This window comes from Mobula hypostoma, chromosome 8 (assembly GCF_963921235.1).
Source record: "Mobula hypostoma chromosome 8, sMobHyp1.1, whole genome shotgun sequence".
In the NCBI taxonomy this organism is placed as follows: Eukaryota; Metazoa; Chordata; class Chondrichthyes; order Myliobatiformes; family Myliobatidae; genus Mobula; species Mobula hypostoma.
In genome coordinates this window covers 108,317,128-108,344,683 of record NC_086104.1, presented here as the reverse complement: position 1 = coordinate 108,344,683, position 27,556 = coordinate 108,317,128, and the positions used below count along the sequence as shown (strand labels likewise).

Sequence of the window (27,556 nt, the reverse complement as noted above, 5' to 3'; positions counted from 1 at the left end):
CATTCCCAGAATAATTCTCATGAACCTCCAATGGACCCTCTCCAATGCCAGCACATCCTTTCTTATATAAGGAGCCCAAAACTATTCACAGTACTTCAAGTGCTGTATGACCAATGTCTAATAAAGCCTCAGCATTACATCCTTGTTTGTATATTCCAGTCCTCTTGAAATGAATACTAATATCATATTTGCCATCCTTTTCACCAACAACCTGTAAGTTAACCTTGAAGGAATCCTGCACAAGGACCCCCAAGTCTCTTTGCACCTCTGATTTTTGAATTATCTCTTTGTTTAGAAAATCGTTTACTTGTTTATTTCTTCTACCAAAGTGCATGACCATACACTTCCCTACACTGTATTCCATCTGTCCCTTCTTTTCCCATTCTCCCAATAAGTCTAAGTCCTTCTGCAGATCCCCTGCTTCCTTAAAATAACTTGCCCCTAGACCTATCTTTGTATTGTTTGCAAGCTTGGCCACAAAGTCATCAATTCCATTATCCAATTCAATGACATGTAGCATAAAAAGAAGTGGTCTTAATGCTGACCCCTGTAGATCACCACTAGTCACAGATAGCCAACCAGAAAAGGCTCCCTTTATTCCCACTCTTTGCCTTCTGCTGGTCAGCAAATTTCTATCCATGCTAGTATCTTTCATGTAGTACCATGGTCAGTAGATTAACAGACCATGGTATTACGTGAAAGATAGCTTGTCAAAGGCCTTCTGGAAGACAAAGCATCCACTTACTCTCCTTTGTCTATTAAAGAATTCGAACAGATTTGTCAGGCAAGGTTTCCCCTTAAGGAAACCATGCTGACCTTGGCCTATTTAATAATATGTCTCCCAAGTACCCCAAAACCTCATCCCTAATAATAGACTCCAACATCTTCTCAACCACCGAAGTCAGGCTAACTGGCCTATAATTGCCTTTTTTCTGCCTCCATCCCTTCTGAAAGCATGGAGTGACATTGCAATTTTACAGTCCTCTGGAACCATTCCAGAACATAGTGATTTTTGAAAGATCATTACTAATGCCTTCACAATCTCTTCAGCTACTTCTTTCAGAACCCTAGGCTGTCGTCCATCTGGTCCAGGTGGCTTATCTACCTTCCGACCGTTCAGCTTCTGAAGCACCTTCTCCTCAGTAATAGCAGCTGCTCTCACTTCTACTCCCTGAGACCCAAACTTCTGGCTTATTGCTAGTGTCTGCCACTGACACAAAATATTTATTCAGTTTGTCCACCATTTCTTTGTCCCACATTAGTACCTCTCCAACATCATTTTCCAGCAATCCAAAATCCACTTTTGCCTCTCTTGTGCTCTTTATATATCTGAAAAAACTTTTGGTATCCTCTTTTATATTATTAGCGAACTTACATTCATTTTTCATCTTTTGTCTCTATGGCTTTTTTAGTTGCATTCTGTTGGTTTTTAAAGGCACCCTAATTCTCTAACTTCCCACTAATTTTTGCTATATTATATGTCTTTTTTTGCCTTTATGTTGGCTTTGACTTCCCTTGTCAGCCATGGCTGCCTCATCTTTCCTTTAGAATACTTGTTCTTTGGAGATGTATCTACCCTGCACCTTCAGAATTGATCCCAAAACTCCAGCGATTGTTGTTCTGCTGTCATCCCTGCTCATGTTCCTTTCCAATCAACTTTGGCCAGACCCTTTTATGAAGGCCAGTGTGCCAGGTGCTCTCTTTGTGAACTATCTACTTGTGATACCACTTTCAAACAATTATGGATCTATATTCCCTTTGATCTACAACACTCCTCTGTGCTCTACCATTCATTGTGTAAGTCATACCTTAGTTTGTCCTCCCAAATGCAGTGTATCACAGTTGTCTGCATTACATTCCATCTGCTAACTTTTAGCCTATTTTTCCAGTAGTTCCAGATCACCTTACATAAGAACACAAGAAATAGGAGCAGGAGTAGGCTATCTGGCCCGTTGACCCTGCTCCACCATTCAATAAGATCATGGCTGATCTGGCCATGGACTCATCTCCACCCACCAGCCTTTTCCCCATTACCTTTAATTTCCCTACTATGTAAAAATCTAACCAACCTTGTCTTAAATATATTTATTGAGATAGCCTCCACTGCTTCATTAGGCAGAGAATTTCACAGATTCACCAATCTCTGGGGAAAGCAGTTCCTCCTCATCTCCATCCTGAATCTACTCCCCAGAATCTTGAGGCTGTGTCCCTTAATTCTAGTCTCACCTACCAAATTTTGATAGCCTTCCTTGTTTTCCACTGTGCCACCAATCATGGTGTCATCCAAAAATTTGCTGATCCATTTTACCACATTAACATTCAGATCTTTGATATAGATAACATACAATAATGGACCCAGCAGTGATCCCTGCTGTGCAGCATGAATTACAGGTCTCCATTTAGAAAGGCAAGCACCTACTACCACTGTCTGGCTTCTCCTACTAAGACAATGTTGAGTCCAATTTATTACTTCATCCTGTAAACCAAGTGACCAAACCTTCTGGACCATCCTCCCAAGTAGGACTTTGTCAAAGGCCTTGACAATCCCTTCTTAGGTCCTGTCTATCCAAATGCTCCTATACAATATCCTGTTTCTTAGAATGTACTCACGACTGACATCAGGCTCATGGGCCTAAATTTCCTAGCTTATTCTTAGAGCCTTTCTTGAACAACAGAACATTAGCTCTGCTCCAGTCCTCTGGCACCTCGCACATGGTAAGGATGTTTTAAATATCTCTACCAAGGCTCCCGTTACTTCTGCACTTGCCTCCCATGAAGTTTGAGGGTACATCTCAGAGGGGTAAGGTCCTAGTGACTTACCCATTCTAATTTGCCTCAAATAAGCACCTCCTCTTCCATAATCTATATTACAGCCCATAACCTCACTACTGTTTTGCCACAGTTCTCTTTACATTGTGTCCATCTCCTGAGAAAATACAGATGCAAAGAATCCATTTAAGATCGTTCCCCTCTCTTTCATCTCCATGCATTGATGACCACACTGATCTTGAAGTGGACCAATTTTGTCCTTTGCTCTTAATCTATCTGTAGAATCCCTTGGGATTCTTCTTCACCTTGTCTGCCAGAGCAACCTTGTGTTTTCTTTTAGCCCTCCTAATTTCCCTCTCAGGAGTTCTCTTGTGTTTTTTATACTCCGCAAGTGCTTTATTTGTTCCTTGCTGCCTATACCAGTATACCTGATATGCACCTCCTCCTCCTCCTTAACCAGGGCCTCAGTACCCTCGAAACTAAGGTCGCCTAAGCCTGTTATCTTTGCCTTTTATTCTGACAGGAACACGCAACCACTGCTATCTCAGTATTTTACTTTCGAAGATTTCCGACTTACCAAGCCTTGCTTTACCAGAAAGCAACCTATCCCAACCCACACCTGCCAGATCCTTCCTGTTGCCATCTAAACTGACCTTTCTCCAATGTAGAATCTAGTCCTATCATTCTTCTTAATTATCTTGAAACTAATGGAATTATGATTACTGGATCCAAGGTATTTCCCTACTCACACTTCTGTCAGCAGTTGAATTCGCTGCTGCTTCTCTTCCAGGAACACCAGCCCTGAAGTTCTCTGCTTAACAACAGCATTTCTGTCTGCTCTTTCCATCAAAGATTATGCATTCCTGGCACCACCTATTCTACTGTTTAAATTTCCCTTTCATCTCCTTCCCAGTTCACAGAAATGTTGTCTGCTTTTCCTTCCACAGATGCTGTATGATCTACTAAGAATTTCCTATGATTTCTTATTTTATTTTATATTTTCAAGAAATGCATTTTTCACAGATTCTTATTCCTACATTCCTCAGTCCTCCCTTTTGTTTCTGCAGTGTCGGTCCTGAGCAAGCTGGGCAGAACGCAGAACTTGGCTGCCAGTGGGAGAGGCTATTGACTTCATTGTTGCAGAAATAATATTTAGAGCACACCAGGAAACTGGACGTGGTGCCTTTTAGGCAGGATATTTGCCATTCCAACACAACAACAGTCCTAATGTTCAGTAGAATGGGCATGAAGTCATTCAGTAACTTCAGTTCCCATTTCAGTAAAGGAAATATATATGAAAGTTAATCTTACTTCTCGTGAACTTGATGAAGGTCTTTGTTTCCCCACTAGTAACTGGCAAGGTCCCAGAGTGCTGAAGAGTAGCTAATGTTGTTTAAGAAGGGAAATATGTATAATCCAGGAAATTACAGGCTGGTGAGCCTCATGAGATTGGTAGGGAAGCCTTGGAGACAATTTTTAGGGATTGGATTCACATGAAAAACATGGCCTGATTAGGGACAGGCTTTGTGTGGGGCAGGTCATGTCTTACTTTCTTGATTGTGTTTTTTGAGGATGTGTGAAGGTGATTAATAAGGGCTGAGCAAGTGGATGTCATCTACATTGATTTTAGTAAGGCATTCGCTAGGGCCCTTCATGGTCGGCTGATCCAGATGCGTGGAATCGGTGGTGATTTGGTGGTTTGGATTCAGATTTGGCTGGCCCATAGAAGATGTGGTTCTGGCTAGAGATTCATGACCCGTGGTTTTCTGCAGAGATCACTGTTGTGTGATATATAAATTACTCAGATGAAAACATAGATGGATTGGTTAGTAAGTTTGTAAATGACACAAGAATTGGTGGAGGTGGGGACAGTGAAATATAGCAGAATATAGGTCAGTTACAAATTTAGGCAGAGAAATCGCAAATGGAGTTTAATCTAAGTCAGCGTGTGGTCTAAGGGGTAAGTACAATTAATGGTGGAATCCTTAACGGCAGTGAAGTGCAGAGGGATTTTATAGTTCAAGTCTTTTGCTCTCTAGAAGTGGCCATGCAGGTAGATAGAGGAGAGCTTGCCTTCATTGTCTATGGCAATGAGAATATAAGAGTCAGGAAGTTACTTTGCAGCTACATAAAACTTTGGTTAGGCCGCACTTTGAAGTATTATGTGCAGTTCTGACTGCCCATTACATGAAGGATGTGCAGAAGAGGTTTACCAGGATGCTCCCTAGATTAGAGGGTGTCATAGTTGGATGCATCAGCAGGGGAGATGAGGCTGAGTACAGGGCTACGGTAGGAAACTTTGTCACATGGTGTGAGCAGAATTATCTGCAGCTTAATGTGAAAAAGACTAAGGAGCTGGTGGTAGACCTGAGGCAAGTTAAGGTACCAGTGACCCCTGTTTCCATGCAGGGGGTCAGTGTGGACATGGTGGAGGATTACAAATACCTGGGGATACGAATTGACAATAAACTGGACTGGTTGAAGGACACTGAGACTGTCTACAAGAAGGGTCAGAGCTGTCCCTATTTCCTGAGGAGATTAAGGTCTTTTAACATCTGCCGGATGATGCTGAGGATGTTCTACGAGTCTGTGGTGGCCAGTGCGATCATGTTTGCTGTTGTGCGCTGGGGCAGCAGGCTGAGGGCAGCAGACACCAACAGAATCAACAAACTCATTCGTAAGGCCAGTGATGTTGTGGGGATGGAACTGGACTCTCTCACGGTGGTGTCTGAAAAGAGGATGCTGTCCAAGTTGCATGCCATCTTGGACAATGTCTCCCATCCACTACATAATGTACTGGTTGGGCACAGGAGTACATTCAGCCAGAGACTCATTCCACTGAGATGCAACGCAGAGCATCATAGGAAGTCATTCCTGCCTGTGGCCGTCAAACTTTACAACTCCTGCCTTGGAGGGTCAGACACCCTGAGCCAATAGGCTGGTCCTGGACTTATTTCCTGGCATAATTTACATATTACTATTTAATTATTTATGGTGCAACTGTTACGAAAACCAATTTCCCCCAGGATCCGTAAGGTATGACTATGACTAAAGAGAGTGGATAAGCTTGTATTATTTTCTCTAGAGCATTGGAGGCTGAGGGGAGACGTAATAGAAATGTACAAAATTATGAGAGGCATTGATTAGATGGTCGGATATCTTTCTCAAGATAGAAATGCCATGTAGGAGAGAACATGCATTTAAGGTGAGGGGGGGATTTAAGGAGAAGTGCAAGGCAAGTTTTTTTACACAGAGTGGTAGGTGCTTTGAATAGGTTCCTGCTGAGTGGTGGATACAGAGATGATAAGAGCATTAAAGAAGCTGTTAGCTGGGTACATGAATATGCAGGGTGAAGGGATATGGATCAAGTACAGGCAGAAGAGAACCAATGCTTTGCTATATTTGACAAAGACATTGTGAGTTGAAGAGCTTATTTCTGTGCCGTATTCTTTTATGTTCTTTTATCTATGTTAGTTATTGAATCCTCTATTAAATTTTTCGGTCTACTTCATCCATTCCAATAGTGTACAGATCTCGTGCTTGTACATATTGTGTTTCTATTTTTGTTTCAGATCTCCGACTGAAATTTTTGACTGGGTTAACATTTATTGTGTTGGTAATAAGGTAAGTGGTAACTCCCATCTATATCTCTGTTAAATAACAAGACAATAAGTGAAATGTTCACGTCTGACTTGCTCACACAACTGTGTCAGCCATCACCTTCATTTAAAGATTTTTCTTTATATCTATGACTGGCAGCAGTTTAAAACTTCTCCTAAACTTTGCCCAGTTGAACTTTGTCTCCTTCCTATAATCAGTGTCATTGATATTTGAGATAAAACTATAAAATCAGGAGAGGCATTGACTGGATAGACAGTCAGAATCTTTTTTCTGAGGACGGAAATGTTAAATTTAAGATAAGAGATCTCCAGTAAGATGGCAGCATGCTTGTACACAGCAGCCTCTCTGGGTCCAACAAGTGGTACGAGTGTGTGTTTTAAATGTTTTTCTTGTGATTGCAAGACCCAGTTGGACATTGTTAATACTAAATAATCCAAGTCTGGTTTATTGATGAGATTGACAGCAAAGGAGCTGTGTGGTCTCAGGTTGTTACACAAACCAAGTCCTCATGCCACATTGTCACCTGTTGCAGCCACCCAGGGGACATGGCGTGGAAGAGGACAAAGGTGCGGGAGGCAAACTGGATTCTATGCCAGGTTGGGGCTGGCCTCTGTCTGTTGGCTCTCCATGCTGCTACCTGGAAGACAAGCTAGATTGCGGCTGACCCAGAGTGAGATGAAGAACTGCTGCGTGCATGTTCTTGCAGAAACGTGTTTCCAGAATAACATCCCTTGCACCATCAGTCTTAAGACCATGCCACTCAAAATATTATTTTTAAGACTTGATGTGCTATTGTAACTATATGTGCTGTGTGTACTGTATTTTGCACCTTGGCCCTGGAGGAATTTTATTTTGTTTAGCTGTTTACGTGTGTATGGTTGTTTGAGAATTACACTTAAACTTGAACTCGAGGTGGAAAGTTCAATGGAGGTTTATGAGGCAAGGTTTTTTGTACACAGAGGAGGTTGACAACTGAAACACATTGTCAGGGGAGTGGGGACGAGCAGGTATGATAACTATGTTTAAGAGCTATTCAGCACGTGAATATGCAAAGAATGGAGGGATTTAGACCATGTGCAGGCAGATGGAATTAATTTAAATTGTTATCAGGGTCGGCACATAGATCGTGGGCTGAAGGGCCTGTTCCTGTACATTACTGTTCTATGTTCTGTTATATCCAGTCTCATCGTGAAGGCAATTTAGTGGAAAGGATGGTAGGGTGAAGGAATCACAGTTGACAAGAGATGCGGAGCATCTAGTCAAGAGGGAGAAACATAGAAACATAGAAAATAGGTGCAGGAGTAGGCCATTCGGCCCTTCGAGCCTGCACCGCCATTTATTATGATCATGGCTGATCATCCAACTCAGAACCCAGCCTTCCCTCCATACCCCCTGACCCCTGTAGCCACAAGGGCCATATCTAACTTCCTTTTAAACATAGCTAATGAACTGGCCTCAACAGTTTGCTGTGGCAGAGAATTCCACAGATTCACCACTCTCTGTGTGAAGAAGTTTTTCCTAATCTCGGTCCTAAAAGGCTTCCCCTTTATCCTCAAGAAGCTTATTTAAGGTTTAGGAAGCAAGGATCAGACTGGGTGCTGGAGAGTTACAAGGTAGCCAGGAAGGAGCTGAAAAATGGATTTAGGAGAGCTAGCAGGGGACATGAGAAGGCTTTGGTGAGTGAGATTTCGAAAAACCTCAACGTGTATGTGAAGAACAAGAGGATGACTAGAGTGAGATCAGGAGTAGAAGAGGAAGCATGCGCCTGGAGAGTCGGAGGAGGAAAGGGTGCTCCTTAATGAAAACTTTGCTTCAGTATACACCAGTGAGGGAGATCTTGACATTTATGGGGACACTGTAAAATAGGGTGAAATGCTAGAACATGCCAACGTTAAGAAAGAGAATGTGCTGGAATATTACAAAAATGTGATGTTTTTACAACAGATCAAGTTTTGATTTAATTTTGTATTCTTTTTCAGCATTGTCATATTGTATCTGAGGTTTGGAGCTAACGTCCTGCAAGATAACTTTGTAGCAGAGCTTTCAACTCATTATCAGAACTATATCCTTTATTGTACCTTATCTTTATCTCCAATAACGTTGAACAAAAGGAAATGTGCTTTGTTCTACTTGCATTAGAGCCAGTATAAGTTCTGGCAGGTAATTTTCAGAACAAGTACAATGGGAAGGGGATGTATCAATTTTTTAAATTGGATAATCAGTCTGAAGTATATGAAATTGTTGGGAAGTGTGGAGACTGGGAAGTTACATCTAGTTGTTCAGGAAAGTCTAGAAAGGCTTTCATAGCGCAAGATTATGGAAGCTAACATGATCTTGTGCAGATTACTTCAAGCCAATGGATGAATAATGTATACTTAGGAAATTCTGTGCATTTGGTTGTCTTCCTTTACAAGTGTTACCAGCTGAGTTTCTATCCTTCTATGGCCTACTGAACTTCTATCTCTATACACTGGCATATGTGTATTCCCCCTCGAAGAATGCTGTGTATGGTACGTGTAATTTAAAACAATGTTCGGGTAGCCTTTGTATGAACATGACAATGCGAAGGTTCCAGGTGAAACACAAAGCTATCCTTCAGTAGTTGCATGAATAGAATTCAGTCAGCATGTTAATAGGATCTTGAGGTTTTACAGCTTAGTACAGGTCCTTTGGCCCAACTTGTCTATGATGAGTTTAATTCCCATATCCATCTGAAGCTTCCCATCCATGTACTTTTTCAAATGTCTTTTAAACATTGTAAGTGCCCCTGTATCTGCTAATTCCTCTGGCAGTTTGTTCCACATACTCTCCACTCTGTGTGGAAAAAGTTACCCCACAGTACCACTTTTAAATATTTTCCTTCTTGCCTTAAACCTGTAGTCCTTAAATCTTAGGTCCTCTTGTTTTAGAACAACCTCCCCCCCCTACCCTGTGAAAAAGACTGTAACCATCCACTTATCTATGCCCCTTATAATTTCATGAACCTCTACACCGTCACCCCTCAGCCTCCTTCACTCTTGGATAGCAAGTCCCAGCCTACTCGGTCTCTCCCAATAGTTCAAGCTCTCTGGTCCCGGCAACACCATTGTAAATCCTTTCTGCATCCTTCCCAGCTAATCACATCCTTCCTATAGCTACGTGACCATAATGGCATAGAACCATAAGTAATGATTTGAGCGATTTGATTTTATTTGGGAGTGGTTATTCTTTGGCCACATACAAAGAAAGCTTGTTTTTTTTAAGCAAACGATGTTGAACAGTGCATCAATAACACTTGGGTTACTTTTGAGTATGTTCTCTGTTCCAAGTTATGCTAAGCTAGCAGCCCACAGCAGGCCTCATAAGCAGCAGCAATGTGTACTGAGAGGTTTTTCAGAGTCATACCATATGGAAACAGATCCCCTGGCTCAACCTGTCCGTGCCCAGCAAGATACTAATATAAAATAGCCACATTTGCTTTTGTTCAGTCTGTATCCTTCTAAACCTTTCCTATCCATATACTTGTGTAGGCATTTTAAATGTTGTCATTGTACCATCTCAACCTGTCTTTCACCTCTCAGTTTAAACAGACTCTCTATTTTCTGATTCCCTTTCTCTTGGGGGAAAAGGCTCTATCTATCTATCTATCTATTCAGAGCTACAACACAGAACAGGCCACTCCAGTCCAATGAGCCACACCACCCAGCAATCCACCTATTTAATACTAGCTTAATCACAGGATAATTTACAATGACCAATTAACCTATTAACCAATTAACCAATTGACCAGTTCGTCCTTAGAATATTGGAGAAAACTGGAGTACCTGATGGAAATCCACACAGTTCATGCGGAGAACATACAAACTCCTTACAGATGCTTCTGGAAATTTCAGAATGCCCTGAGCTGTAATAGTGTTGCACTATGTATTCACCCTATCTAAGTCCCTTGTGATTTTGTACACATCTATAATGTCATCCCTGAGTCTCCTATGCACCAAGGAATAAAGTTTCCTACGTGCCTGTCCAACATTTCTCTATAATTCAGTCCTCAAGTTCTGGCAACGTTTCTGTAAATCTTCTTGGAACTTTTTCCAACCTAACGATGTCTTTCCTATAACAGGGTGACCAAGCCCGTACAGTCTACCTGTGATGCTGCTTTCAGCAAACTATGCTCCAAGGTCTCTTAATTCCACAAGACTTCCCAGGGCCTTACCATCACTGTATCAGTTCTATACTGGTTTGGATTCCAAAAATGCTACACTGAATGTCATTTGCCCACTTACCAAACTAATCAAACTCCCCACTCTATAATTTTTGATAAATTTCTTCACTAATTAATTACAATACCACTTATGTTAGTATCATCTGCAGACTCACTAACCAAGTGTTAGACACTCTTGTCCAAATTGTCTATACGAATAGCAAACATATTGAAGGCAAAAGGCTAACCATGGGAAGGGTAGGACCCATTAGTGATGTGTGGCAATCTGTCTGAAACCAGAGAACATGGGTGAGGTTATACAGCACAGAATCAGGTCCTTTGTCTCACCCCATCCACACCAATCATTATACCCATTTACTGCAGATGTCAAACAACACGGACCCAGCAACGATCCCTGTGGCAATCTGCTAGTCACAGGCCTTTAATCAGAGAGGCAACCATCTACTACCACCCTCTAGCTTTTTCCACAAAGCCAATGTCTAATCCAATTTACTACCTCATCTTGAATGTCAAGAGACCAACTTGATCAACCTCTCATGCGGAACCTTTTCAGATGATGCCTTACTAAAGTCCACGTAAACAACATCTACTGCCTTACCTTCATCTGTTTTCCTGGTAACTTCTCAAAATACTCTTTAGAGATAGACATGACTTACCATGATGAAGGCATGTTGAATATCTTTAATCAGTTCATGTCTATCGAAATACTTGTATATATGGTCCCTCAGAATACCTTCCAATAACTTTCCCACTACTGATGTCAGGCTCACCAGCCTATAACTTTGCTTTATTTTTAAGAGTCTTTCTTGAACAGCGGAAAATCCTCTGGTAACTCAACTGTCGCGAAGGATGATTTAAATATCCTTATTTAAAGGATTATCTATTTAAATAAAGTTCTCAGGGAAATGTACGGCTGAAATGTGGCAAATGTTCAGGGGATATTTGCGTGGCGTTCTGCATAGGTATGTTCCAATGAGACAGGGAAAGAATGGTAGGGTACAGGAACTGTGGTGTACAAAAGCTGTTGTAAATCTATTCAAGAAGAAGAGAAAAGCTTACGAAAGGTTCAAAAAGACTAGGTAATGATAGAGATCTAGAAGATTATAAGGCTAGCAGGAAGGAGTGTAAGAATGAAATTAGGGGAGCCAGAAGGGGCTATGAGAAGGCTTCAACGGGCAGGATTAAGGAAAATCCCAAGGCATTCTACAAGTATGTGAAGAGCAAGAGGATAAGACGTGTGAGAATAAGACCAATCAAGTGTGACAGTGGAGAAGTGTGTATCGAACCTGAGAAGATAGCAAAGGTACTTAATGAATACTTTGCTTCAGTGTTCACTACGGAAAAGGATCTTGGCGATTGTAGGGATGACTTACAGTGGACTGAAAAGTTTGAGCATATAGATATTAAGTAAGAAGATGTGCTGGAGCTTTTGGAAAGCATTGAGTTGGTTAAGTCACTGGGACTGGACGAGATGTACCCGAGGCTACTGTGGGAGGTGAGGAAAGAGATTGCTGAACCTCTAGCAATGATCTTTGCATCATCAATGGGGACAGGAGAGGTTCCAGAGTATTGGAAGGTTGAAGATGTTGTTCTCTTATTCAAGAAAGGGAGTAGAGATAGTCCAGGAAATTACAGACCAGTGAGTCTTACTTCAGCGGTTGGTAAGTTGATGGAGAAGATCCTGAGGATTTATGAACATTTGGAGAGGCATAATATGATTAGGAATAGTCAGCATGGCTTTGTCAAAGGCAGGTCGTGCCTTACGAGCCTGATTGAATTTTTTGAGGATGTGACTAAACACATTGATGAAGGTAGAGTAGTAGATGTAGTGTATATGGATTTCAGCAAGGCATTTGATAAGGTACCCCGTGCAAGGTTTATTGAGAAAGTAAGGAGGCATGGTATCCAAGGGGACATTGCTTTGTGAATCCAGAACTGGCTTGCCCACAGTAGGCAAAGAGTGGCTGTAGACGGGTCATATTCTGCATAGAGGTCAGTGACCAGTGGTGTGCCTCAGGATCTGTTCTGGGGCCCCTTCATGATTTTTATAAGTAACCTGGATGAAGAAGTGGAGGGATGGGTTAGTAAATTTGTTGATGACACAAAGGTTGGGGGTGTTGTAGATAGTGTGGAGGGCTGTCAGGAGTTACAGCAGGACATCGATGGGATGCAAGACTGGGCTGAGAAGTGACAGATGGAGTTCAACCCTGATAAGTGTGAGGTAGTTCATTTTAGTAGGTCAAGTATGATGGCAGAATATAGTGTTAATGGTCAGACTCTTGGCAGCGTGGGGTATCAGAGGGACCGAGTCCATAAGACACTCAAAGCTGCTGTGCAGGTCGATTCTGTGGTTGAGAAGGCGTGCGGTACATTGGCCTTCATCAACCATGGAATTGAGTTTAGGAGCCGAGAGGTAATGTTGCAGCTATATAAGAGAAATAGATAGAGTGGACAGCCAGCGCCACTTCCCCAGGGCACCACTGCTCAATACAAGAGGACATGGCTTTAAGGTAAGGGGTGGGAAGTTCAAGGGGGATATTAGAGGAAGGTTTTTTACTCAGAGAGTGGTTGGTGCGTAGAATGCACTGCCTGAGTCAGTGGTGGAGGCAAATACACTAGTGAAATTTAAGAGACTACTAGACAGGTATATGGAGGAGTTTAAGGTGGGGGGGGTTATATGGGAGGCAGGGTTTAAGGGTCGGCACAACATTGTGGGCCAAAAGGCCTGTACTGTGCTGTGCTATTCTATGTTCTATATAGGACCCTGGTCAGACCCCACTTAGAGTATTGTGCTCAGTTCTGGTCACCTCACTACAGGAAGGATGTGGAAACCATAGAAAGGGTGCAGAGGAGATTTACAAGGATGTTCCCTGGATTGGGGAGCATGCCTTATGAGAATAGGTTGAGTGAACTCGGCTTTTTCTCCTTGGAGCGACAGAGGATGAGAGGTGACCTGATAGAGGTGTATAAGATGACGAGAGGCATTGATCATGTGGATAGTCAGAGGCTTTATTCCAGGGATGAAATTGCTAACATGAGAGGGCACAGTTTTAAGGTGCTTGGAAGTAGGTACAGAGGAGATGTCAGGGGTAAGTATTTTACATAGAGAATGGTGAGTGTGTGGAATGGGCTGCTGGTGACGGTGGTGGAGATGGATACGATAGGGTGTTTTAAGAGACTCCTGGACGGGTACATGGAGCTCAGAAAAATAGAGGGCTATGGGTAACCCTCGGTAATTTCTAAAGTAAGTGCATGTTCAGCACAGCGTTGTGGGCCGAAGGGCCTGTAGGTTTTCTATGTTTCTAAATATCTCTGCTAGGGCTTTGGCAGTTTCTGCACTTGTCTCCTGCAGGGTCCAAGGGAACACCTTGTCAGGCCCTCAGGATTTGTTCACCCTAATTTGCCTCATGACAGCAAACAACTGCTCCTCTAATCTGTACAGGGTCCATGAAGTTGTTGCCACTATGCCTCGCTTCAATAGTCCATGTCTGTTTCCTGAGTAAATACAGATGCAAAAAAATTATTTAAGATCTCTCCTATCTCTTTTGGCTCCACACATGGAGTACCATTCTGATCTTCCAGAGGTCCAGTTTTGTCCTTTGCAATCCTTTTACGTATCTGTAGAATCCCTTTGGATTCTCCTTCACCTTGTTTGCTAGGTCAACCTCTTGCCTTCTATTAGCCCTCCTGATTTCTTTCTTATGTGTTCTTTTGCATTACCTATACTCCATAAGCACCCCATTTGTTCGTACCTGCCTATACCTGCTATGCATCTCCTTTTTTTTATTAACCAGGGTCTCAATATCTCTTGAAAACAAAGGTTCCCTACATCTGTTATCTGCACCTTTTATTCTGACAGGCGTATACTCTCAAAATTGTGCTTTTGAAGGCCTTCCACTTTCCAAGTGCACTTCTGTCAGAAAACAGCCTGTACCAGTACACAATTGCCAGATCCTTTCTGATACCATCACAATTGGCCTTTCTCCAATTTAGAATCTCAGCCTGCAGACCAGACTTACCTTTTTGCATATTTACTTTGAAACTAATGACATTGTGGTCATTAGCCGCAAAGTGTTCTCCAACACAAACCTATTACCTGCCCTGTCTCATTTTCTAATAGCAGATCAAATATAGTGCACTCTCTCATTGGGACTTCTTAAGACAACTTTCATGAACAAAGTTAAAATCACCTACTGTAACAATCTTCTGTCTGTGATCTCTCTGAAAGTTTGTTCCTCTAAGTTCTTCAGACTGGTGGGTGGTTTGTAATACAGCCCCATTAATGAGGTTATATCCTTCTTATTTCTCAGTTCCACCCATAATGCCTCACTAGATGAGTTCTCCAGTCTGTCCTACATGATCACTTTCCCTGACTAGTAACACCACCTCTCCTCATTTAATCCCTCTGGCTCTGTCACATCTAACACAACAAAACCCTGTAACACTGGGTTGCCCCTCCTGCAACCAAGTCTCACTAATGGCTACAATATTGTAATTCCAGGCGTTGATCTATGCCCTTATCTCATCTGCCTTTCTTGTGATACTCCTTGCTTTGAATATATGCTGCTCAGGACATCAGTTGCACCATGCTCAATCTTTTGATTCCTGACTTTGTCTGGGGACTAAACAGCATCTGTCTGAACAACTTCTCCACTGTGTTCTGGCACACTGGTTCCCATCCCTTGCAACTCTAGTTTAAACCCTCCCCCATGCAGCACTCGCAAACCTTCCCTTCTAGTTCAGGTGCAAACCATCTGTTCTGTACGGGTCCCACCTTCCCTGGAAGAGAGCCCAGTGATCCAAAGATCTTATGCCCTTCCCTATACACTAACTCCTTAGCCGGGTTTTAACCTGTATAATCTTGCTGTTTCTGGACTCATTAGCATGTGACACAGGTAGCAATGCTGAGATCACAATCCTGAAGGTTCTTGCCTTTAACTTGGAGCAGAAGAGGCTTGACAGGGATGTACAAAATAATGGGAGACATAGGGTATAGTAAGAAACCTTGCCCAATAGAAAAGAGAATTTAAAATGAGAGGATACAAGATAAGTGGTAAAAGGTTGAGAGAGGATCTGAGGAAGAACCTTCTCATCTAGAAGGTGGTTAAAGTCTGGAATGCAGTGTTTTACTGTGTGGCACAGGCAGGGTAACAAAAGATATGGAAAATAAGTATAATTGAGGCATTGATATTGCAATAACGGTTGCAATGTGTTAGGTGGGGAATCAAGAGTCTAATCACCGAGCAGAATTGAAGAGAGGACAAGAGTGAATACTAAAATCAGTCAAGAAGGATTACTGTGTTAATGGGATTATATTATAGACTACCCAATAGTCAGTAGGATATAGAGGAGCAAATTTGTAGAGAGTTTGCAGACAGTTGAGAGAAACATAAGGTTGTGATAGTAGATGATTTTAAGTTTCCACATTTTGACTGGGACTCTCATTCTGTAAAAGGACTGGATGGGGTAAAGTTTGTCAGATGTGTTCAGGAAAGTTTCCTTAATCAATGGATAGAAGTCCCAACTAGAGAGAGTGCAATAGTGTATCTGCTAATAGGAAATGAAATAGGAGAGGTGACAAGTTTAAGTAGGGGAACACTTTGATTTTTGTGATCACAATGCCATTAGTTTCAAGATAATTATGGATAAGGGTAGGTCTGGACATTGGCTTGAGATTCTAAGTTGGAGAAGGGCCAATTTTGATGGTATCTAAAATGGATTGGGACAGGTTGTTTTCTGGCCAAGGTGTGCTTGGTATGTGGAAGGTCTTCAAAAGTGAAATTTTGAGAGTACACAGTTTATGTGTTCCTGTCAGAATAAAAGGCAACGATAGCAAGTTTAGGGTGTCTTGGTTTTCAAGAGATACTGAGGCCCTATGAAAGGAGGTGCATAGTAGGTATAAGCAGCAAGTAACAAATGAGATACTTGAGGAGTACAAGAAGTGCAAATGAGCAATTAAGAAAGAAATCAGGAGAGCTTAAAGTAGGGAGGAGTTGCTCTCGCAGAGAATCCCAATGGCTTCTACAGATAAATGAAGAGCTAAAAGATACCAAGGGATAAAATTGCTCTTCTTGAAGATCAGAGTGGTAATCTATGCATGGAGCCAAAAGAGATGGGGGAGATCTTAACTGGATTTTTGCATCAGTATTTACTTGGGAGACAGACACAGTCTATAGAAGTGAGGCAAACAGCAGTGAGGTCATGGACTGTATACAGGATACAGAGAATGAGGTGTTTGCTGACTTGTGACAAATTTGGATGGATAAATCCTCAGGTGTCCTCTCAGACCTTGTGGGAGGCTGGTGCAAAAATTGCAGAGGTCCTAACAGAGATATTTAAAACATCCTTAGAAATGGATGGGGTGCTGGAGGATTGCTGATGTTGTTCAATTTTTTAAAATAAAGACTCTAAGAATAAGCTGCGAAATTATAGGGTGGTCAGTCATGGGTAAGTTATTGGAAGGTATTTTAAGGGACCGGATATAGAAGTGTTTGGCTAGACATGGACTGATTAGGGATAGTTAACATGGCTTTGTGCATAGGTAGATTGTCTCTAACCAACCTTATAGAGTTGTTCGAGGAAGCTACCAGGGAAGTCAATGACGGCAAGGCTGTGGATGTTGTCTACATGGACTTTAACAAGCAATTTGACAAGGTCCCGCATGGGAGGTTGGTTGAGAAGGTTTAGCTTAGTGTTCAAGATGGATTAGATATTACATTCACAGGAGAAGGTAGTAGATGGTTGCATCTCTGACTGGAGTCCTGTGACTAGTGGAGTGCCACAAGGATCGGTGCTGGGTCCTTTGTTGTTTGTCATCTGTATCAATGATAATGATGATAATGTGGTAAACTGGATCTGCAGATTTGTGGATGACACCACGACTGGGGATGTAGTGGACAGTGAGGAAGGCTGTCAAAGTTTGCAGCAGGATCTGGACCAGCTGAAAGAATGGACTGAAAAATAACAGATGGAAGTTAATGTAGACAAGGGTGAGAAGTTGCATTTTGGACGGACAAACCAGGGTAGGGCTTACACGGTGAGTGGGGGGGGAGCTGAGAAGTGTGGTAGAACAGAGCGATCTGGGAATACAGATCCATAATTCTATGAAAGAACATCACAGGTAGATAGGGTCATAAAGAATGTCTTTGGCACATTGTCTTTCATAAATATTGAGTTTGTGTGTTCTCCCTATGACCGTGCAGGCTTCCTGCAGGTGTCCTGGTTTCCTCCCAAATTCCTAAGGCGTACAGGTTTTGCTTATCCAATTTGAAGTATCTCATTCAGTCATTTTCTAACAGCATTTGCTGAAAAAATTATCTTCTTCTTCCTTAGAATCCCAGCTAAAGGATAACCCGGCCTTTTCCATGTTAAATGATTCTGATGATGATGTGATTTATGGGTGAGTTAAGTACTATTCATGGTTTAAGGTCATAACTAGTTTCAACATTGCACTTTGCTTTTAAATCAAGTTTATTTTGCTGTTGTGTTCTAAGAAAATCTCATCTCGGAACAATTGTTTTTATTATGGTAGCTTCCACTTAAAGCCACGGTAGGAAAGTTGATAATTTCCAATTCAGCCTCTTTGGAAAAGTACTTAAAGTTGTGCCGTTGCATTCCTGTCTTGCCTTTTATTTTGCCACTTTTCTTATGATACCCCTGAGCTTGTAGGGTAAATAAGTCAATGACTGCAAATGCATCACTTGATCTGAGGTCATGATTAGTATAAAGGTTCACAACTGTGCAGTCCGTAGCTGCAGGTTACACAAGACATGACCGATGATGAAATTGTGAGTATGTGTGTATTTACTATGTGCAAGGGGCAAGGGTGGAGTGTGCTTGGGAGAATGACAGTGGATGGTTGGGATGACGGTCTGTATCATTCACGGTGTTAAATAAGTCAGCCTTTGACAAAAGGGAGCAAAGTTTTTTTTGGACTTTTGCTGCTGTTTTAACAATTAATGCCAAGGTTTAAAACCATGGTATTTGGATCAGAAGGTGAAGATTGTCATTGAGCTTGGATTTTCCTAAGATCCTGCTAAGTGGTCAAAATTGGTTTATCAGTCCTCAGTTGGAGTATGCGTCTGGCATGTAATCTCTGCATAGAATCATAGAAAACCTGCAGCACAATACAGGCCGTTCAGCCCACAAAGCTGTGCCGAACATGTCCCGACCTTAGAACTACCTAGGCTTTACCCATGGCCCTCTATTTTTCTAAGCTCCGTGTAGCCATCCAGGAGTCTCTTAAAAGACCCTATAGTTTCTGCCTCCACCACAGCCGGCAACCCATTCCACACACACACCACTCCCTGCATAAAAAAAAATTCACCCCTGACATCTCCTCTGTACCTGCTTTCAAGCACCTTAAAACTATGCCCTCTCGTGCTAACCATTTCAGCCCTGGGGAAAAGCCTCTGACTATCCACACGATCAATGGTTCCCAACCTCCGGGCTGTGGACCAATACATTGCTGCGATGAATGCAGTGGTGCAGCGATGGCTGGAACGCACCCAGCACATCTTTAAGAAAAAAGCCGAAATAAACAAGCTAATTAATTAGGTACCGCCCGGCACGTAAATGTCGGCCCAGATCAGAGGCGGACACGGAGGTTGAGGACCACTGCACATGAACAATGCCTCTCATTATCTTATACATCTCTGTCAGGTCACCTCTCATCCTCCGTCGTTCCAAGGAGAAAAGGCCGAGTTCATAAGTGTCATAAGGCATGCTCCCCAATCCAGGCAACATCCTTGTAAATCTCCTCCGCACCCTTTCTATGGTTTCCGCGTCCTTCCTCTAGTGAGGCGGCCAGAATTGAGCACAGTACTCCAAGTGGGGTCTGACCAGGGTCCTATATAGATGCAACATTACCTCTCGGCTCCTAAACTCAGTCCCACAATTGATGAAGGCCAATGCACCGTATGCCTTCTTAACCACAGAGTCAACCTGCGCAGCAGCTTTGAGTGTCCTGTGGACTCAGACCCCAAGATCCCTCTGATCCTCCACACTGCCAAGAGTCTTACCATTAATGTTATATTCTGCCATCATATTTGACCTACCAAAATGAACCACCTCACACTTATCTGGGTTGAACTCCATCTGCCATTTCTCAGCCCAGTTTTGCATCCTATCGATGTCCCATTGTAACCTCTGACGGCCCTCCACACAATCCACAACACCCCCAACCTTTGTGTCATAAGCAAATTTACTAACCCATCCCTCCACTTCCTCATCCAGGTCATTTATAAAAATCCAAAGAGTAGGGCGTCCTAAAACAGATCCCTGAGGCACACCACTGGTCACCGGCCTCCATGCAGAATATAACCAGTCTACAACCACTCTTTGCCTTCTGTGGGCAAGCCAGTTCTGGATACACAAAGCAAGGTCTCCTTAGATCTCATGTCTCCTTACCTTGCATGGGGTACCTTTATCAAATGCCTTGCTAAAATCCATATACACTACAGCTGTGGCTCTACCTTCATCAATGTGTTTAGTCACATCCTCAAAAAATTCAATCAGGCTCATAAGACATGACCTGCCTTTTACAAAGCCATGCTGGCTATTCCTAATCATATTACGTCTCCCCAAATGTTCATAAATCCTGCCTCTCAGGATCTTCTCCATCAACTTACCAACCACTGAGGTAAGATTCCCTGGTCTATAATTTCCTGGGCTATCTCTACTCCCTTTCCTGAATAAGGGAACAACATCTGCAACCCTCCAATCCTCCGGAACCTCTCCCATCCTTATTGATGATGCAAAGATCATTGCCAGAGGCTCAAAATCTCCTCCCTCGCTTCCCACAGTAGTCTGGGGTACATCCTGTCCGGTCCTGGTGACTTATCCAACTTGATGCTTTCCAAAAGCTCCAGCACATCCTCTTCCTTAATATCTACACGCTCAAGCTTTTCAGTCCACTGCAAGCCATCCCTAGAATCGACAAGTTCCTTTTCCGTAGTGAATACTGAAGCAAAGTATTCATTAAGTACCTCTGCTACAAACGTTTGTATTTCCTCCGGTTCCATACACACTTTCCACTGTCACACTTGATTGGTCCTATTCTCCCATGTCTTATCCTCTTGCTCCTCATATACTTGTAGAATGCCTTGGGGTTTTCCTTAATCCTGTCCGCCAAGGTCTTCTCATGGCCCCTTCTTAAGCTCCTTCCTGCTAGCCTTATAATCTTCTAGATTCCTATCATTACCTAGTTTTTTTTAACCTTTTGTAAGCTTTTCTTTTCTCCTTGACTAGATTTACAACAGCCTTTGTACACCACGGATCTTGTACCCTACCATCCTTTCCATGTCTCATTGGAACGTACCTACTCAAAACCCCACGCAAGTATCCCCTGAACATTTACCACATTTCCCTGAGAACATCTGATTCCAATTTATGCTTCCAAGTTCCTGCCTGATAGCTTCATATTTCCCCTTACTCCAATTAAACACTTCCGTAACTTGTCTGTTCCTATCCCTCTCCAGTGCTATTGTAAAGGAGATAAAATTGTGATCACTATCTCCAAAATGCCCTCCCACTGAGAGACCTGACACCTGACCAGGTTTATTTTCCAATACCAAATCAAGTACAGCCTCTCCTCTTGTAGACTTCTCTACATATTGTGTCAAGAAACCTTCCTGAACACACCTAACAAATTCCACTCCATCTAAACCCCTCATTCTTGGGAGATACCAGTCAATATTTGGGAAATTAAAATCTCCCACCACAACAACCCTATTATTATTACTCTTTTCCAGAATCTGTCTCACTATCTGCTCTTCCATGTCCCTGTTACTATTGGGTGGTCTATAAAAAACACCCAGTAGTGTTATTGACCCATTCATATTCCTAATTTCTACATACAGAGACTTAGTGGACTCCTCCTTTGGCCTCCATGACTTCCTCCTTTTCTACAGCCGTGACACGATCTCTGATCAACAGTGCCACGCCCCCACCTCTTTTGCCTCCCTCCCTGTCCTTTCTGAAACATCTAAAGCCTGGCACTTGAAGTAGCCATTCCTGCCCCTGCACCATCCAAGTCTCTGTAATGGCCACAACATCACAGCTCCAAGTGCTGTTCCACACTCTAAGCTCATCCACTTTATTCATAATACACCTCGCATTGAAATAGACATATCTCAAACCATCGGTCTGAGCACGTCTCTTCTCTATCACCTGCCTATCCTCCCTTTTGCACTTTCTCCAAGCTTTCTGTATTTGTGAGACAAGCTCCCTTTCCTCCGTCACTTCAGTTCGGTTCCCACCCCCCAGCAATTCTCGTTTAAAGTCTCCCCAGTAGCCTTAGCAAACCTCTCCGCTAGGATATTGGTACCCCTGGGATTCAAGTGCAACCCGTCCTTTTTGTACAGGTCACACCTGCCCCAGAAGAGGTCCCAATGATTCAGAAATCTGAATCCCTGCCTCCTGCTCCAATCCCTCAGCCATGCATTTATGCTCCATTTCACTCTATTCCTATACTCACCGTCACGTGGCACAGGCAGTAATCATGAGATTACTACCTTTGAGGTCCTGCTTCTCAATTTCTTTCCTAACTCCCTGAAGTCTGTTTTCAGGATCTCCTCCCTTTTCCTGCCTATGTCGTTGGTACCAATACGTACCACGACCTCTGGCTGTTCTCCTTCCCACTTCAGGATATCGTGGATGCGATCAGAAACATCCTGGACCCTGGCACCTGGGAGGCAAACTACCATCCGCACTTCTTTCCTGAGTCCACAGAATCGCCTATCTGGCCCCCTAACTATAGAGTCCCCTATCACAGCTGCCATCCTCTTCCTTTCCCTACGCTTCTGAGCCACGGGGCCAGACTCTGTGCCAGAGGTGCGGCCAGTGTTGCTTCCCCCAGGTAGGCCGTCCCCCTCAACAGTATTCAAGCAGGAATACTTATTGTTAAGGGGGACAGCCACTGGGGTACTCTCTAGCACCTGCTTCTTGTACTTCCCCCTCCTGACTGTTACCCACAGCATGTGGCTGGGATCAGTCGCGTGCAAACTATGTGTGACAAATATACCACGTCTCTCTTTGCAGGTGTAGCTTGAGGTCTGAATTACTAAAATAATGCTTGTTGGCATTTTATAAGTTTGGTTGAAATGGTGAAAACTATACTGTTAAATCTAATTTAATTGTTTGAGTCAGAACTTTTAAAAGTTGTATTTTTGTTCAGTAACATTTGAATTTTCTTCATTAGGAGTGATTATGAAGAGATGCCTTTACAAAATGGCCGTGCCAATAAATCAAAGTACCAGGATGAGTCCGATAGTGATTGAAGTACTTCTTCAGAGGACTAATTGTTTTCCCTTGTTAATTTCTGAAAACCGATGGTGAAGCCAAATTTTCTTTCAACTGTTTTTCATGTCAGCATCCTCTAGCTGAATTGTCCCACTGGTAACTTAACCTGTAAATATTTAACCATCTCATTCTCTGAGCACCTCATCTGGCTGTCCTGCCCTTATCAGTACCTTCTGATTGTGAGCAGAGGAAGGAGCAGATTACCGTGCTGAAGATGAGCATTTCCTATTCTTTGTGGGTAAAGGGAGTGTGTGGTTTTATCTGAAACCAAATCATGCTGCTTCTCAAGACGTTTCTACCTAATGAACAATTATAATGCCATGAATGTTCTGTTGGTGAGCTCACTTTTACACTAGATGCCATATACAGCACGTTCAAAGCCCTGAGTGGAGTAATGTGTAACTTTTTAAAGCAGAACTTTGGATGCTGCTTGTGAATGCATTTGATGCTGTTATAAAATTCAAAATGTCTGAGAAATTAATCGAGCTATGGACCAGAGATTGAAATTCCAAGTCCAACTGTTAAAAGCGTCATAACATTACTTTATAAAGTTAAAACTATTTTCTAAACAAAATAAAGGATTGGAATTTCAGTCTCATGCTTTTATTTGTGTTACTTGTAAAATATGATACAATGTTAAATACTTTTGTCAAGTAATATTTACTACTACACTTTGAGAGCCAGTATCAGAGAGAAGTAAAAAACCCAGTTAATTTGCTCTGATTGTATCACTACACCTTATTGTTTACAAGTGTTTATTCCACAACAGTTGAAGTTAACCTCAGCTGACTATACATGAACACCTCTTTGCAAGTTTCTCTCATTGTGATAGCATATTTAATTCAATTAAATTATTATTGCCGCAATAAATCTAAAGTCCTGCCTGAAGTAAGGAAAATGACCATTTGTAAATAATCTCTCCTCCTGTTGCTAGTTCTCTTTGTCCTAATCCTATACTATTTTTCCATGTTTTTATCTCCTGGAAGTATGTAAACTTTGATCGAAAATCAATGTTTTTCATGTTCAGTTGTTTCTCCCTTCAATAAACTTCTAGCAAAGCAGAAAAGTCTATTTTAGAAAAACTAAAAAAATTCCAAGTGAATGAACAGCTAAATTGTTCCAAGTTATGCAGAGAATAGGGAAGAATCTCTCACTGGGATAATTGACATTGGGCAGGAATAGAATGGAATTTGCAACTGCATTGAGGTAGTATAACAAGGTGTTTGTCCAGGAAAATTGTAATGTACAGTCAGGAAGACCTCAGGTCAAGTTCTGATGTGGTTTTCCTGTATTTTGATTTAGAAGTTCAATTGTTGAAAAATGATACAGGTAAAGTGGGGTGGGCACCAACACAAAAGACCTAAAATCTGGTTGTGGTATTTAATTTGAGGTTGTTTGACTGACACCCATTTCCCTGAGGCACAGCAAACCAATTCTTCCATAGCGACTCACCTTTCCTAGAAGATTTGTTTTATGTTTGATATGGCAAGTGCAATGTTACTTTTCATCAGGAACGTATTTGATCTTTAAGGCAGCAATAAAATCAAATGTTTTAATTGGGGATAATACCTACTTGATTGGGCATCAGTAATATACCCTGCCTCAAACTATATCCCACCAATTACTGGAAGTGATCCTGATTTCCCTACCTGTCATCGTCTTGTACATCGTCAGTTTATGTTCTAACAATCATACATCTCAGGTTCCTCATCTAAGTCAATCCCAGAAACTGGAAGGAGAAAACAAGCAAGTTGTCTTTAGCTGTCTGAACCAAGCAAGTTGTCTCTACTCTTTTAAACTTTAAAAGAGAAGTTGTCTTTAGTATTTTAACCTTTCGAAGACGAGAGAGGACGAAGTTTTAGTGTGCAGCAGGATGCAGGTGGCTGCTCAGGCAGGCAGGGAAGTGACAAATGGGGCTAAATTGTGAGGTTATGCATTTAGGGACATACAAGGCATAGGTAGTGAGGGGTGGGAGGCTAGCAGATACCAATGGATCCTTAAAGGTAGCGGATTGGTATGGAAGGAAGTTGAAAAGGCACGTGGGATGCCTTCACTTATTAGGCATAACAGAGAACAAAATACGAGGGAAGTAGGTAGGTGGTTTTCTTTGAAACAGAAAAAGCCAAGGGGAGTTTTGTTCATTCAGCTCACTGAGTCTGCACTGACCATCCAGAGCTCCATTACACTGACACTGTATTATCCTCCCCACATGTCATCAACTGCACCCCCTCCGATTCCACCCCCCCCCCCCCGGCCTGCACACCACACGCAATTTACAGTGGCTAATTAGTCTTCTGAGCCACATGTTGGATTTGGGAGGAAATCACATAGGACTGGATCAAACCTAGGTCACTGGGGCTCTGACTGTGCAGCTGTACTAGCTTCACCAACCTGCTGTTTAACTGAGGTGTATAAAAATATGTGTGGTCTCCAAAGAATAGTGGTTTAGAGGGAAGCTGGTATATTACAGGGTCCAGAACCAACCCAAAGGGGAGCTGTGACCTGCAGGAAAACAGACCCAGTGCTGAAAGGTGAGATTGGGCTGGGGTGTTATAACTTGACCAACACAGCACAATGGGCAAATGGTTGCCTCCTGTGTTGTCTAATTTTTGTGATTCACCAGGAAGAAGATCTAATCTTTGGAAGGTCTGTTGTTATTGGGTGTGTAGGTCACCATTTAAGTGCAACCTTAGCCAGATTTTATGGAATGGGCTGCCAAATTTTCCATTGCCCCTTTAGCCTAAATTATTTTTAAAATGCATATGTAAAAATAATGCCAAGTTGAAGCTTTTTCTCCCCAAATCAATCAATTTATCCAGCTAATAAAGGACAGAAACATTCACCACATTTAAATGATACTGTGATAGCCCATCATTGAGGAGACACAGTGCTCCCTCTTCTAAGTCAATTCTTGACACCATACTCCAGGAGAGACATCAAAGGCTTTGTAGAGGTTTGCTCAAATGATTTTGGAGATGAGGGCTTTAGTTCTATGGATAGATTGGACAAGCTGAGGTTGTTCTCCTTAGAACTGAGGAGATAGCCAAGGATCTAATAAAGATGTTTAAAATCATGGAAGGTCAAGGCTCAGTGAGGCTGGTGCGATTGATTCAGTACGTAAATAGAAACGTCCCATTGGAGGAAGGTTCAAGAACTGGGGATACAGAATGAAGAGAATTGGAGAAAGAACCAGAAGATATATCAGGAATGTTTTTTGAGCATTGGTGATTGAGAACGCACTGCCAAAGTGGGTAATGGGGCAGAGTCGATTGTAGAGTCCAAACAAATCTCTATGAGTATCCTACAGGATAGAATTTAGGGAGATTTCGGGGAAGTGATGCATTGATCTGTGGTGGACCCAGCACCTGTACCGTAACCACCCTGTGATTCTGTACGCAGCAGTGAGTTAACGTCACTATGAAAGGGCTGCAGTAGCACTGACTAAAGGTGGTACGGCCTAGACAGCAGTACCAATTCTCAGTAAAACCATTATGCATTCCACTTCAATAATCCATCTGCAAGTAACAGTTCTAAGTGATGCAGAACTTCTCCAATTATACTGTAATGGCTATGAGGTGACGGTTAACAGAGGTGAGGATGCTGCCATTTGGTGAATTGTAGTTTAGATTGAAATGATACAATGATAATCAACATATCCATTGACAAAATACAAGTCCACGTAGAGAGGGTCAACTCTGATTGAGACAGGAGTAACAATGACAGTATCTTGGGATCAGTATCCTGTAAGACGTGCTGAGATCTCCATTCTGAGTATTCATCTTGCCCCTGAGTCACTGGTAGTGACAGCCACAAGTATTTTTTTAAATGTGATTATTTTAAAGTTAAAAATAGAACATTTTTCACAGTCCACAAAACATTTGATAATGCCCAACTAGCATTTTTTAAAAGCTTTCCATAGATTTTAGTGCTGTTTTCAACAAACTAATTCTGCTTTACTGTTTAATGTCATTGTTGCATGGTTGAAAAATTACTGAAGTTGATATTTATAATAGATCATAATACCAATGTACGTCAGCTGGATCTGTAAGTATTTTGATGTCAATGTACAAATCTGTGGAGATACTCTAGATTAAAATAACTCATTTTAAAACTCAGCATGATTTTGTTGATTTAATGGTCAGTTATCAATTCTATGAGAAATTGTTATGAATTAAATGAAAATTATAAATGATCTTTGTGCTTTTGTTTTATACAGTATTAACCGATGATGACTGAGTTCATGCAATAATCAAACCAGATATGTCTTGATTCTACTGTGCGGAGCATCAGTGGTGTGAACCATAAATTAGGAAGCAGTTTTATGTGTATCTTAAGAAAGAAGGGAGGCTATGGAGAGAGTAGGCCTCCTGAGAGATCAGTAGGGCTGCCTATGTGTTGAGCTGCAGGAGAGATGGATGAGATTTTTAATAAATATTTCTTCACAGTGTTTACTGAGGAGAAAATCATGGTTCCTCAAGAGATGAGGGAAACAAATGGAGATTTTTGGAGGACATTTGTATCAGCGAGGAGTTATTTGCAGCCTTACAGCATATTAAGGTGGAGAACTCCCCAATTCTGACTGATTGTATCCTAGGACCTTGTGGGAGACTAGAGAAGAAATTGTGAAGTCCCTTATGGCGATATTTCTATTATCATTAGCCATTG

At 42.1% G+C, this 27,556-nt stretch overlaps 1 protein-coding gene across 2 annotated transcripts in view; it reads left to right on the top strand.

Annotated features, from left to right (window-relative positions):
- tmem181 (transmembrane protein 181) overlaps positions 1-27,039 on the top strand; it is a 142,024-nt gene extending 114,985 nt beyond the window's left edge. For both annotated transcript variants that reach the window (XM_063056587.1, XM_063056588.1), the window contains exons 13-17: positions 6,342-6,393; positions 8,370-8,452; positions 8,811-8,900; positions 17,924-17,990; positions 22,791-27,039. In XM_063056587.1, coding sequence (XP_062912657.1) covers positions 6,342-6,393; positions 8,370-8,452; positions 8,811-8,900; positions 17,924-17,990; positions 22,791-22,869 — 371 coding nt within the window. In that variant the 3' untranslated portion in view covers positions 22,870-27,039. The remainder of the gene's footprint in view (positions 1-6,341; positions 6,394-8,369; positions 8,453-8,810; positions 8,901-17,923; positions 17,991-22,790) is intronic.
- Positions 27,040-27,556: the final 517 nt, after the last annotated feature.